Raw genomic sequence first — 15,215 nt, forward strand, 5'->3', positions numbered from 1 at the left:
AACCGGTGAGTGTTTGCAATCTTTGTGTGTTTATTGCCCAATAAATGATGGAAGATAAATGACTTGTGTTTGTGGTCATTTCAATGTTTTATGGCAGATTATATGAAATGGTGCTTGGATCCATATGGTTGGAAAGCAACAACAGTGATCACAATATCTTAAACATAAAATATACTCAAACACAGATACACAATACACTGATCGATTTATACATGTATATGCCGGCTATGAGACTAGTCACAGTGCCTTAACTTAATCTTACACTGTGACAGATAGCATTGTGTCTAAATCTGAATTTGATGATGGTATGTCAAAATTTGTGCTTGTGCAAATCATGAGTACACTCTTATTTTATTGCTTTTGAGCATGTTGCCGCAAAGTAAATTGTCCAAAAGACTTTGCTGCTGCAGTGTAACCTCGTTGGCAAAGCACAAGAGGTGTTAGCTGCTTTTCCAAATGAGGAATCATTGGACTATGACATTGTGAAAGCAGCCATTTTAAGAGCACACGCTGTCACGGGTGCTACTGTGAGGAATGAGGAGAAGCAATATCCAATTCAAAAAATTTTAATGAATCCAAAGGAGACAGGAAAACACACGTAGCACTTGAAGACACAAACACAGAGGTAGGAATTGTGCCCCGCCTCCAATATACCAGGAAACCCTGTGTCACTGGATCTTCTTGCTGCAATACTTGTAAGTCTACTTTACCTCTCCTGCTGGAACTGCCTTCATGGTTGACATAGAGGCAGCCGAGTGTTGACCTCTGCTATCAACAATTCTTTCTACCTCCTCATGAACAGTAATGCCAAAAGCAACTTCCTTCATGGAGCTTGGTAATGGTTGAGGCAAGCATCCGCATTTTTATTAGATGTGCCTGGCCTGTACATAATTGTGAAGTCGAATAGCGCCAGCTGTGCCGCCCATCGTTGTTCTGCCACCCCCAATTTGGCCGTACAGTGGTAGCAGAGGGGATTCTTGTCAGTAAACACTGTAAATCTAGTGCCAAGATGGTAATCTCTTAACTTTTCCGTAACTGACCATTTAAGCACAAGCAGCTCCAATGTCATTGCTGAATAGTTAGTCATATTCCTTTCCGTGGGTCTCAGTCCTCGTCTTGCATATGCGATTTGCCGCCGTTGCCCCGTTACTATAGTATTTTATACTGTAGCCCTGCAGCTCTACATAAAAGAGCATTAAGGCCAAGTAGAAAGACTGGCTAGACCGCAAAATTAACATAACACACAACCTTTTTCAGCACATTTCAGCAAACACATTGTCTGTGATGTTGATCTTGGAGTTTAGCCAGTTTTTCTACTTTGCTTAGAGGCGGGGTTTAGTGTTGCACTGTAGGGCTAAAGTATAAAAGCTTGAGGGACTCTTACTAGGCATTAACTTAAACTTGGTTTTACATTTTAAAACCTTTAGCCTTATTATAGTGACTGGAAACTGGTATGTATCTGTATTTTAGTTTGGAGAGTTAATCATATTTTAATGGTCTTCTTAAACTTGTAAACTTCAATTAACTATCAAATGTGATCATTATGATTTCCAGTGACTATGCATTTATGCAGTTTTCTTCTGCTAAGTTTGGCTTTGGACCTTTGTCATGCATCACCTATTGTAAGTTGGATAGTTGTCATATTATGTTATAACAAATCTGCATTTCTAAAGTGTTACAACTGTTGATTTTCAGGCTAAATGTATGTTTTCTAAATGTCTGAATATAATTTTCATATCTCATGTTCTTATCCCGATGATATATTTTTTACTGCACAGTCAATAACATTATTCAGTTGTAAAGTTATGCCAGCGATTTTGTTCACAGTAAGTGAACTGAGCATATTTTCTTGGCGATAGATTCTATTTACACTATGCAAAAACAGCAAAAAAAATTCTTTACAATGAGTGTACACTAATGAATGAAGTGTAAATAGTAGTTAAAGGGGTCATATGATGCTTTTTTAAAGATCGTTATTTTGTGTATTTGGTGTAACAGAATATGTTGACATGTTTAAATGTTCAAAAAACAAGTTTTTTTATATACTGTACATTATTGTAGGTCCTCTATGCCCCGCCTCTCTCAAAAGCGTTGTTTTCTACAAAGTCCCTCCTTCCAACAAGCGCACACTGCTCTGATTGGCCAACTGACCCTATGCATTTTGATTGGCCGAACACTGCAAGCATTTATTGGAAATGTAATGCCCCTTTCCATAATTGCGATCTTCATCTTTCAGAAGAAATGTAAAGACAGTTTATAATGACCTTAGTTTTACCATCAGTTCAAGCCTGAAAGAGGAACAAAGTGGTGTGACAGACACAATGATGAAGCTCGTATGTGTTTGCAGTACACAAGCCACGGATGGTTAAGACAGCTGACTACACTGTGATGTGCTCTCTCTCTCACACACACACACACACACACACACACGCACATGCAAAACTCCGCATTTGAACAGTCAATAGCACATACTTAAACTAATAATAAAACATATATACAGTAGCTTATCTAGAAGTGCCAGATTGTCGTTGCAAAGTCAGAATTACCTCCTCTCCTAGGTTCACGAAACAGTCGTTCATAAATGTGTTGCTCTTCCGTTGTAAGTAATCTTAAAGCTTCCTAAATGCATCTATTTTAGGAAGGTTAAGTAAAGTGCTTTTGCTTTCGCCTCAATACACACAGCATCTCCCTGACATGACTGCTTCAACACTAACTGCGGTTACTGAAACCACGCCTTCTTTCTTTGCATGAACATTTGGGCAGCATTATGCAAATATTTCCACATCGAGACATAGACATGTGGGGGCAAGTTTGAATAAGCCGTTTAAGGAGGTGTGGAAGAGTCTTAACTTTGATAAAGAATATATCTTTGGTTTTGAGACTTTGCAACTTCAGGAAACTTATCTATGCAGCTTCTAACACTCCAAAGAGAAAGGAAAACTTGAAATCGCATAATATGATATCTGGCAACCACAAACATGCAAACTCACATCTTAGAGGCATGTACAGCAGTCTGAAATCCTGTTTTGTACACTGTTTTAACTGCTCATTACTGTCTGATGAGTTGATTACTCTTTTGTCATTTAATATTATTAGAATGGAAGGATATTCCAAACATTAACAAAGGTAAGACTACTACAGTATATTATCTCAAGACCTTAAATACACAAACACATACACATGCATTGATATATTATTATTTTTTAACTTATGTTTGTTTTATTCAAGCATGTTTACTGTGAACTGAACTCTCTTGTGGTATAGGTTTAAATCTCACAGAAGGAGACATTATGATGGTGAGTTCTGTTTGTTGTGCAATGTACTGTATAAATACAATACTGCATATTTCAGTTGTTTTATAGATATACTTATTCTGCTTTAAAGCCTAATGAAAGGAATGCCATTCTTGGCAATCGGTGGGATATTCCTGTCCCCTATACACTGACTGCAAATCTCAGTGAGAAAACATAAATGTATTACTTACAGCTAAATCACCTTTAAAATACTTAATTTGACTTTTATATTGTTTTCCAGCCTTCATGTGTTTCTGATTGTGGTTATAGGTTTGGACTATAAAGGAGTTATTTTGAGAGCCTTTGAGCAGTACAGACTCAAATCATGCATTGACTTCAAGCCCAGAGCAGCAGAAGACTTTTACATCTCTGTGGAGAGTCATACAGGGTACAGTATGGTTCTAGTTATTGTTCCACAATATTAAAAATATATAGCATCTTAGACTATTTTATATAACCAGCTAATACACTTCCAGTTAAAAGTTTGGACACACTATACTATTCCTTGTAAAGGCTTTTTCCAAGCGAAGTTTCAAGGTACATATAATAAAAATAATAATAATTCATTTTATTTATCATGTGCTTTTATTTATCAAAGCACTATGCGATGAGTGGGGCGGGGCCGAGAGCCGTTTGAAGGTACATATAATGCTCCAAGCACCGGTCTCGAGTCCCGGAGGAAAATAAGGACCAGGCCTGGGTTTTAATTTTGTTGTCGCGGTGTGTTTTGTATTTATTTGGTTATTAAAGTTTTATTTCATGTTGCTGATTTAGTTTTTTAACTCATTTTATTTATCATGTGCTTTTATTTATCAAAGCACTACAACTGCAAGCATGGGTAACAACAACAAGCATGGGTTTCTTAACTATAGCGCAACAACAAGCATAATAAAATAACAGCGATTAACAAACAATAAAAACATACAAGCAAATATACTCAGTTACAGTAAGCAACTTTAAAAAGATATCTCCATCTCTATCCTCCACCTCGTTCATTGTGGTCCTCTGATTCTCGTCTTCTCGCCGTCCCTCGGTATCGCCTCTCTTCCAAGGGGGGCAGATCATTTAGTGTTGTTGCCCTCAAATTATGGAACTCTCTTCCCAGATTGCTCTGTCTTGCCAATAACCTGTCTGAATTTAAATCTCTGCTCAAAACTTATTTGTTTTCACAATGTTACCTTTCTTAAGTTGACTTCTGTTTATTCTGATTTATGTTGTCTTATCCATATATTACTCTCTGGATGTCTGATGTTCTCTTTACTTTACTTTCCGTATTATTATTTGTTTGTTTGATGTTATCCTCACAATTCTGATGTTTATTGTAAAGTGTCCTTGAGCTCTGGAAAGGCACTATATAAATAAAACATTATTATTATTATTATTATTGTCTTTAAAGATTTCTTAAAGAAATTCAAAGAAATCTCTAATTCTGTCTGGTAAAGCATTCCACAATCGTGGAGCTGAGACAGAAAAGGCTCTACGACCCATAGTTCCCTTTCAGTTGGTTACTTTCAACGTCACGTCGGTGACTGACGAATTGGGATATCGCTTCGATAGACCAATCTACTTCGAGTGTAAACTAAACGAGCCAATGCACATTGGCATGCAATTATTGCATCAAGCTGGCGCTGATCACAGTGTGAGTATAATAAGGAACCAGGTGCAATGCATACCAGCTTTTCGCTTCGGAGCCGAGCGACAACATCGTTCTGCTCCTTCCAAGTGTCTTCAGTGAGCTACGAGTTCAATGCGCTCTTGAAAGCATTTGGTGTTGCGATACGGTGCTTCAGCGGTGGCCGTTCCTGTATAGAGTGGGTTGCGCACTTCAGGATGCACTGAGCCTTCTCACACAGACACTGTGCAAAGTCCGGGAGGATGAGGAGCAAGTCTTGCTAGTGGCACCGTATTGGCCCACTCGGTCCTGGTTCCCCGAACGAGTGCTCCTGGTGACAGCCCCTCCTTGGCTGATTCCTCTGAGGAAGGATCTACTGAGAGATGGGACACCATTTGGCACCCGTGTCCAGACCTTTGGAAACTCCATGTTTGGTCCCTGGATGGGACACGGAGGTTCTAGGTGACCTACCCCAAGAGGTAGTTGATACCATCAATTCAGTGAGAGCACTGTTTATGAGAGACACTTTGGCCTTGAAGTGGAACCTGTTCGTCGAGTGGTGTTCTTCTTGCCGAGAAGACAACCCAGAGATGCCAAATTGCAGTCGTGCTTTCCTTTCTGCAGCAAGGGCTGGAGCGAAGGCTGTCTCCCTCCACCCTCAAAGTCCAGGTTGCTGCTATTGCTGCATATAATGACCCTGTGAATGGGAAGTCTTTAGGTAAGCATGACCTCGTCATCAGGTTCCTTAGAGGGGCCAGGAGGTTAAATCCTTCCTGGTTCCCCTCTATACCCTCTTGGGACCTGACTCTAGTGCTAAAATTACTACAACAGGGCACATTCGAGTATTTGTGAGCTAAAGTTTATTTCATTGAAAACTCTGCTCCTGCTTGCACTGGCCTCCATCAAGAAGGTAGGGGACCTCCACACATTTTCGGGTCGACGATTAATGCCTAGAGTTTGGGCTGGCTGACTCCCAGGTAATCCTAAGGCCCCGGCCCGGCTATTTGCACAAGGTTCTCACTACACCCTTCAAAGACCAAGTGATGAACCTGCAAGTCCTGCCTCTGGAGGAGGCAGACCCAGCCCTGGCGTTGCTCTGTCGCATCAAAGCATTAAGATGCTATGTAGACCAGACACAAAGCTTCAGGACCTCAGACCAGCTCTTTGTGTGTTACCAAGGCTGGCAGAAGGGGAATGCCGTCTCTAAGCAGAGGATGGGCCACTGGATTGTGGATGCCATCACTCTGGCTTATCAGGCACAGCGTGTGCCCTGCCCGCTCAGGTTGTGAGCTCACTCAACTAGAAGTGTTACATTCTCCTGGGCGTTGGCTCGTGGCGCCTCACTGACAGATATTTGTGGGCTGGGCGACCCCCAACATGTTCGCTAGATTCTATAGCCTTCGCGTAGAGCCGGTATCCTCCTTTGTTCTCACCTCAAATGGGTAGGCCCCGGTTAGTGTCAGCTTGCTAAAACTGCTCCGGAGTGTCCATACTGTAGACCCTGTTGAGATCCTCCATTACCTTGGCAGCTGTACGTGGCGGGACGTCTGGCACCAGGCCTTCATGATGAATCTGTCAGAACCATAAGGCTGGGTTCCATACTGAGACCTAAGCAGTACTCGTATGTGTATAGTTCACGGTATAGCCTTAGAGCCTGGGTTTCCCTGGCAGACTTCTGCCTTCCCAAGAAGGTTACAAACACCTCCAATTTGTCCATATACACCTAAACGGATGCTATATGTGTATTTGCTTCCGAAAACTCCTTCGGGAAGGATGGGGCTTCCGCAGCGTCCCTGTTCCCAGTGGAACGGGTATGTTGTCCAGTTTCACTCAGTGTGGTAGTGCTTTGACAATGGTGAGTGGAACTACTTGTTCCAAGCCCGGCCTACACAAAAAAAGGGCACAGGCGGCTCGCACAAGGCACTGGAAGGGCTTTGGTAGTTGTGCTTTGGTAGGGATCCCAATTTGTCGGACTTTCGATGTGACGTCGAGAGTGACCGTCTGAAAGGGAACATTTTGGTTACATATGGTAACCCTCATTCCCTGAAGGAGGGAAAGGAGACACGGTTGCATGGAATTGTGGATGTCTTGAAATCTCTCAGTAAAATACTTATGAAATTTGTCACACAACTCAACAGAGGGACTAATGTTTTGATTATGAGGTTTCACAAACCAGTTCATTGTTTTTAAAAAAAAACTTTCTTGGGTTATCAACACCTTCATTAATCATGTGCTGAATCAAGGGCAAGATGATGATACTTCAGCTGCTGCTCATCAAACATCAACTTATGGACAGTAAGACCAGATTTTTTGTATAAGTGCTCAGTCTTCCTTCCCTCCACTTTGAGAGCCCGCAATTCCTTAGTGTACCAAGGGGATGACCTAGTGAAAGAAACAACTCATTCTTTAAAAGGTGCCACAGTACCAGGAATAGAAGATAATAGAGTTGTAACAGTTCACAGAACCAGTCACAGGAAGCTCAACAATCAGGCTATAAAGCAACTGGGAATCAAAATTCTTGATATTCCTAAAAGTTGTAGTATGCTCCTTAGTAGACTTTAGAGAGGCAGAAGTTGAAAATTCACATGTCAGTAATTTAAGAGAACTAAAATATAGTTCATCATTTCTAAGTTGATCAATGTCAGAACCTGTAGTACAAACTAAATCCAGTGCGTGGCCAGATTTATGAGTAAGGAAGTCAACATGCTGAGTGAAATTAAAACAGCCCAATACATCCATAAAGCTACCTGTTTGAGAACATTCAGGATTATCAACATGTATATTTATGTCCCCTACAAGCAGCCTATCTGAGCCATTTGAACTCAACAACATCAGCAGTTCTGCAAGTTCAGAGAAACCCCAGAATTGACCATGGGAGGATGATAAATATATATGAGAAGTACAGGAGCATTGCAAATAATATAAATTGCATATGGAAATGTACCTTTTATTACTTTTTTGTTTTTCTACCATGTTCACAATAACATTTGACTGGTAGTGTTGTTAAAAAAACTTTATTAATTTTTTTGTTAACTTTTCTCTCACAGTATGCTCATGCTTTCAGTGAAGCCATTCGTTGGATCTCTTATAGAGAGGATGTGCTCACAAAGACTCTCTCGGTGCGCGTTATGTGCTGCCTCTCTAGCTATCAATGCAGTTAGATGATAAGACTAAATCAACTTAAATACTTTAAATCAGGGTTCATCAATTAGCTTTCAAATTCTGCCAACAATACCAAGCCAATGCCCCCAACCAAACCAAACTCCCCCAAACAACAAATCTGGATCTTCATGTCTGCCATGCAAGTCAAGGGTTCCTGCTTATCTCCTTCTCTCCACTTTCTCTAATTGCAGATTAAATTAGTAGACCTGTCAGCATTAATATTTTTATAGTCTTATTTGTTTTGGAAGGGAATCAAACTGTAACATTGTGAGCTATCAAGACATGACGTGAAATTATGTCATAAAAGGTTTCTTTTCCATGTTAATCAGAGATTTTGTCCTAATCACCCATGACAGCAACACGCCACAAGTGACAGGGAATTCTATTGCATTAATATCAGAGCATTCATCTTTATACAAACCCGATTCCAAAAAAGTTTGGACACTGTACAAATTGTGAGGGAAAAAGGAATGGAATAATTTACAAATCTTTCTAAACTTATATTTTATTCACAATAGAATATAGATAACATATCAAATGTTGAAAGTGAGACATTTTGAAATGTCATGCCAAATATTGGCTCATTTTGGATTTCATGAGAGCTACTCATTCCAAAAAAGTTGGGACAGGTAGCAATAAGAGGCCGGAAAAGTTAAATGTACATATAAGGAGCAGCTGGAGGACCAATTTGCAACTTATTGGGTCAATTGGCAACATGATTGGGTATAAAAAGAGCCTCTCAGAGTGGCAGTGTCTCTTTTAGAAGTCAAGATGGGCAGAGGATCACCAATTTCCCCAATGCTGCGGCGAAAAATAATGGAGCAATATCAGTAAGGAGTTTCTCAGAGAAAAATTGCAAAGAGTTTGAAGTTATCATCATCTACAGTGCATAATATCATCCAAAGATTCAGAGAATCTGGAACAATCTCTGTGCGTAAGGGTCAAGGCCGGAAAACCAAACTGGATGCCCGTGATCTTCGGGCCCTTAGATGGCACTGCATCACATACAGGAATGCTACTGTAATGGAAATCACAACATGGGCTCAGGAATACTTTCAGAATACATTGTCCGTGAACACAATCCACTGTGCCATTCGCCGTTGCCGGCTAAACTCTATAGGTCAAAAAAGAAGCCATATCTAAACATGATCCAGAAGCACAGGTGTTTTCTCTGGGCCAAGGCTCATTTAAAATGGACTGTGGCAAAGTGTAAAACTGTTCTGTGGTCAGACGAATCAAAATTTGAAGTTCTTTTTGGAAAACTGTCATCCAGACTAAAGAGGACAAGGACAACCCAAGTTATTATCAGCGCTCAGTTCAGAAGCCTGCATCACTGATGGTATGGGGTTGCATGAGTGCGTGTGGCATGGGCAGCTTACACATCTGGAAAGGCACCATCAATAAGGTATATCCAAGTTCTAGAACAACATATGCTCCCATCCAGATGTCGTCTCTTTCAGGGAAGACCTTGCATTTTCTAACATGACAATGCAAGACCACATACTGCATCAATTACAACATCATGGCTGTTTAAAAGAAGTATCCGGGTACTGAAATGGCCAGTCTGCAGTCCAGATCTTTCACCCATAGAAAACATTTGGTGCATCATAAAGAGGAAGATGGGACAAAGTGCCATCCTGAATGGCATCAGCATCACTACGACAGGTGTTCCAGTAGAACTTTTGCCACACCTTTTTCAGTGTGTTGTTCACCCCAAAATGTCCTGCCCCTGGCTGTCCATGTATTGCCTCCAAAGCCAAGTGGTGACAGGGCTAGGGCACACCCATCTACAATTTGGTTATGCCAGTTGCAGGTTCCACGAATCCCCTCTGTAACACTCCCATATTCAATGCCAGGCCATTTTGCATGAACCACAGCCTCCTCACCACTGGTTTGAAAGCCGCAAACTCTTTCCACACAGGCCTCCACCCTCTTTCCAACCAGATTATGACTACCAGAAGCTCAGAGTCATTACGCTGTTCAACAGCCCATGCTTCATTTGAATTAGGCAGCACTGCATATCAAGATATCTCTGTTTGCTTTTCCGGATTCTTGTCAGCCGGTTCCTGGCCCATACATCTAGCTAGTCACTCACACTGTGGGCAAGTTGGCCTATAGATGCATCTTGACAACCAATCTCATAATTCCGATGACGTTCTCCCTTCCAATACTGGATGGTGAAATTAAACTCCTGCAGGTGTTCTATCCACCGAGCCAATGGTCCCTTTGGCTCCCAGAAAGACAACAGCAAGCATAGTAATGTGCGATCTGTTTGGATCACAAAAGGGAGACCACAGAAGGGATACCTGAAGTGGCTGACTGCCTCCACCACAGCTAAAAGTTCTCGTCAGGTTACACAGTAATTATGCTCTGCTCGGTTGAAGGCCCAAATGTACAGTAGTAGGCTATGACCCTCTCCCCTTTTTACCCCTCTTTGGAGAGAACAGTGGCCAGGCCTACATTGCTGGTGTCTGTGTACAGGATGAACAGTCATCTAGGGTCTGGCACAGCCAAGACTGGGGCATGACACAAAACCTCCTTCAGGCAATCAAAAGCCTGCTGCTTTTCTTGCCTCCACTTAAATGGCTGCCATTTCTTTGTTAGCTGATGCAAGGAGGCAGCAACAGTGGCAAACCCAGGGACAAATCTCTGATAATAGGACACTAGTGCCAGGAAAGCCCTCAGCTGCCTAAGGCTTCATGGGACTGGCCAGTTGTGCATAGCTCCATTTATGTTTACAGTAAACAGCCACTCCCACTGCACTCACATAGTGACCCAGAAAGGTAACTGCTTTCTGCATCTGCTGACACTTCTTTGGATGTAGCTTCAGGCCAGCCTGGGCTATCATGGTCATGGCAAGGTCAAGGGCACTCAATGCTGACTCAAAGTCCTTTCCGTGCACTAAGATATCATCCAAATATACCGACTCCCTCGAAATACCCTGGAGCAACTGCTCCATTAACCTGTTAACCAGACCCCCCATTATGGGACTCACAGCTGAAAGTGCCCTACCTAATTTAAAGTTGCAACAGTTCCTTACTTATGTTTGTTACACACATAACTTTGGTATCTTTGGAAAGAAGACCGTTTGGACTTTTTATCAACCAGAGTTAATAATGCTCAAAAATATTGAAAGTTATAGACACTGAAGTGCCTTGAAAAAAAATTGTACCACATTGAATTTTTTTTTATTTGATATAAAAATACATGAAATCAGTCCTAGAGCAATCTAGAAAAGTAATGGGTTGAAAGTCACATGTCTCATGAGATTCTATTTCAAATCTGAAGAAGATACCATGAAAAATGGGATTCCTGCAACCATTTTTCTAAGACTATGTCAATATAAAAAATATTTACCAACTGTATTGAAGGGTTCTACAAACTATTTTAGTCATTAAACATACCACTGCATAGTTTTTCAATTATAAAACAATAGACAGAATCTTAGACATCTTATAAGTGATTTATTTGAGTACTAGAAAAAAAGAATAATAATCGCATCTTCCTCTTCACAATACCCCATAGATTTTCTATGGGGTTAAATTCAGGCGAGTTTGCTGGCCAATTAAGAACAGGAATACCATGGTCCTTAAACCAGGTACTGGTAGCTTTGGCACTGTGTGCAGGTGCCAAGTCCTGTTGGAAAATGAAATCTGTATCTCTTTATCACAGAATATTTGTTTTTGGTAGCACTTGCTTAGTTTAAAAGTAGACATGTCAAGCTTTCTATAGATATATCTCTCATGTATCTGTGTTGAGTATTCACTGAGTTACAGTTCATTTTAATGACGCGTTTCTGAGTGAAGATCACTGCAGACCAAGGCTGCAGACAGCGCTTTTTGTTTGTTTTCTTTATTTTATAAATGCACAAAGTTTTGTTGTTATTATGTGTGGATACACATAAAAGTAGACCCTTTACAGATTTGATTGATGTATTGCTCTTATCTGTACGATCAAAACTGAAAGTGTAATTTGAATTCTTTTCGGGGTTATCAGGAGAAAATGCCTCAACACGCATATACGCGGGCATCGACTTCAGAGGGTTAATCTAGATTTAAACAGAGAGAGTGTGTCTGAAATCCGAACATTGTCACCAAATGTACCATCAAAAGTCCAGGGTTTTGTGACCTTAGGGAGTGTGATGGATTGTAGCATGGTATAAGGCTAGTTAGGTACGCATGAGCTAAACCATTTAGCGCCTTATAGGCAAGTAATAATAATTTGTAACTTATACGGAACTCAATAGGTAGCCAGTACAGAGGCTGTAAAATTGGGGTAATATGATCATATTTTCCTGACATGGTAAGGACTCTAGCCGCTGCATTTTGGACTACCTGTAGCTTGTTTATTGTGGCTAATACGGAACTTACTAGCAGTGCATTACAATAGTCCAGTCTAGAGGTCATGAATGCATGAACTAGCTTTTCTGCATCAGTTGGCAATGTTTCTAAGATGGAAGAATGTTGTTTTTGTAACATGGGAAATATGATTTTCAAAAGACAAGTTACTGTCTAATATAAACACCCAGATTTTGGACAGTATAGCAGATTTTTGTTAGTAGAGTCTAATTGCAAATTGTAATCTACAAGATTCTGTGTAATGTTTTTTGGTCCAATGAGTAATATCTCTGTCTTATCTGAATTTAATAGGAGAAAATTATTGGTCATCCAATCTTTTACATTTTTTAACACACTCTGTTAGCTTAGATAATTTAGAAGTTTCATCTGGTCTCGTTGAGATATATAGTTGAGTATCATCAGCATAACAGTGGAAACTAATCCCGTATTTTCTAATGATATTACCAAGGGGCAACATGTATATTGAAAATAGCAGAGGACCTAGGACAGATCCTTGTGGCACTCCATATTTTACTGTTGATAAATGAGATGACCCCATTTAAATAAACAAAGTGGTAGCGATCGGACAGGTAGGATCTAAACCATCTTAAAGTCTGCCCTTGGATACCTATATAGTTTTGTAATCTATCTATGAGTATGTCGTGATTTATGGTGTCAAACGCAGCACTAAGATCAAGGAAAACTAGCAATGAGATGTAGCCTTGGTCTGACGCAAGAAGCAAGTCATTTGTAATTTTAACAAGTGCAATTTCTGTGCTATGATGGGGCCTGAAACCTGACTGAAATTCTTCATAGAGATCATTTTTTTTGCAGGAAGGAGCACAATTGAGCAGACACAACTTTTTCTAAAATATTAGACATAAATGGAAGATTTCAAACGGGTCTGTAATTTGCCAGTTCACTAGGATCTAGTTGTGGTTTCTTAATAAGAGGCTTTATAACCGCCAGCTTGAATGGTTTTGGGACGTGACCTAAAGATACCGACGAGTTAATAATATTGAGAAGCGGTTTTTCTGCTACAGGTAACAACTCTTAACAACACAGTAATTTAGTGGGTATAGGACCTAATAAAGATGTTGTTGGTTTAGATTCAGTGATAAGTTTATTTAGCTCTTCCTGTCCTATAGTTGTAAAGCACTGCAGTTTATCTTTGGGTGCAATGGATAAAACTAAAGTATTAGACGCTGTAGAATCTACATTTGTTATTCTATTTCTGATGTTATCTATTCTATCAGTGAAGAAATTCATAAAGTCATTATTATTTAACTGTGAGGGAATATTTAGATCGGGTGGCGTCTGGTTATTTGTTAATCTAGCCACTGTGCTAAATAAAAACCTTGGATTGTTTTGGTTGTTTTCTATGAGTTTGTAGATATGCTCTGCCCTGGCAGTTTTTAGAGACTGTCTATAGCTAGACATACTGTTTTTCCACGCAATTCTAAAAACTTCCAAGTTAGTTTTTCTCCATTTGAGCTCAAGAATACGAGTTTATTTTTTGAGAGAGTGGGTATTACTGTTGTACCATGGCACAGTACGTTTTTTCTCTAACCTTTTTCAATTTGATGGGGGCAACAGCTTCTAATGTATTAGATAAGATAGTGCCCATGTTGCCAGTCATTTCGTCTAGTTCATGTGTGTTTATGGGTACACAGAGCAGTTGAGATAAATTAGGCAGGTTATTTGCTAATCTGTCTTTGGTGGCTGGAACAATAGTTCTGCCCGGACGATAACGCAAAGCCATATAGTTATTATCATCAATACGCAGAATGCACGATACAAGGAAATGGTCAGTAACATCACTTTGAGGTACGATATCTATGTCAGTAAGATTGATTCCATGCGATATTATTAATACTAGCATATGATTAAAACGATGAGTGGGCCCGGTGACATTTTGCTTTACTCCAAAACAGTTTAATAAGTCAGTAAACGCAAGTCCTAATGCATCATTTAGATTATCAACGTGAATGTTAAAATCTCCAAAAAATAGCGCTTTATCAGCGGTAACAGTAGCCAGAGCAAGAGATACGATAGATTTCTTTTGCATATCTGACAGTGTTACATTAAGCAAAAGTATTTAGAATGATTTAAACCTGTATCCTGTTTTCTGGTTAACATTGAGAATATCACTATATATTGTTGCATCACCTCCCCCACGACCAGTCTGACGGGGCTCATGTTTATAACAGTAGTATGGTGGAGTAGACTCATTTAGACCAATATAATCATTTGGTTTTAGCTAGGTTTCAGTCAAGCAGAGTACATCAAAGCTATTATCTGTGATCATTTCATTTACAATAACTGCTTTGGGTGTGAGTGATCTAATGTTTATGAGCCCAAACTTTAGAAAAATTTTTTGTTCATTTATTTTATGTTTTTCTGGTTTAAACACGATAAGATTTTTTCTAGATCCTACATTAAATTTATATATTGACCTCACTATTCGGGGAACAGACACAGTCTTAATAGCTTGGACAGCGCAAGTACTTCTAACATTTAAGCGGGTAGAACAAAAGCCATCATAGCAGTTATTTGAGAATTGGCTTACTAGTCATATGGAGTGTCTACATTTCTACATTTGTTGTTGTATTTCTGATGTTATCTATTTTACCATTGAAGAAATTCATAAAGTCATTACTATTAAACGTTGATGGAATATTTGAATCAGGTGGCGTCTGGTTATTTGTTAATTTAGCCACTGTGCTAAATAAAAACCTTGGATTGTTTTGGTTATTTTCAATGGGTTTGTGGATATGCTCGGCCCTGGCAGTTTTTAGGGCCTGTCTATAG

At 39.9% G+C, this 15,215-nt stretch overlaps 1 protein-coding gene across 1 annotated transcript in view; it reads left to right on the forward strand.

Annotated features, from left to right (window-relative positions):
- Positions 1-1,353: 1,353 nt before the first annotated feature.
- LOC109092058 (meprin A subunit beta-like) overlaps positions 1,354-15,215 on the forward strand; it is a 33,181-nt gene continuing 19,319 nt past the window's right edge. The window contains exons 1-6 of the mRNA XM_042754566.1: positions 1,354-1,451; positions 1,555-1,622; positions 3,096-3,126; positions 3,265-3,296; positions 3,385-3,457; positions 3,564-3,681. Coding sequence (XP_042610500.1) covers positions 1,560-1,622; positions 3,096-3,126; positions 3,265-3,296; positions 3,385-3,457; positions 3,564-3,681 — 317 coding nt within the window. The 5' untranslated portion in view covers positions 1,354-1,451; positions 1,555-1,559. The remainder of the gene's footprint in view (positions 1,452-1,554; positions 1,623-3,095; positions 3,127-3,264; positions 3,297-3,384; positions 3,458-3,563; positions 3,682-15,215) is intronic.

This window comes from Cyprinus carpio, unplaced genomic scaffold, assembly GCF_018340385.1.
Source record: "Cyprinus carpio isolate SPL01 unplaced genomic scaffold, ASM1834038v1 S000006546, whole genome shotgun sequence".
Taxonomy (NCBI): Eukaryota; Metazoa; Chordata; class Actinopteri; order Cypriniformes; family Cyprinidae; genus Cyprinus; species Cyprinus carpio.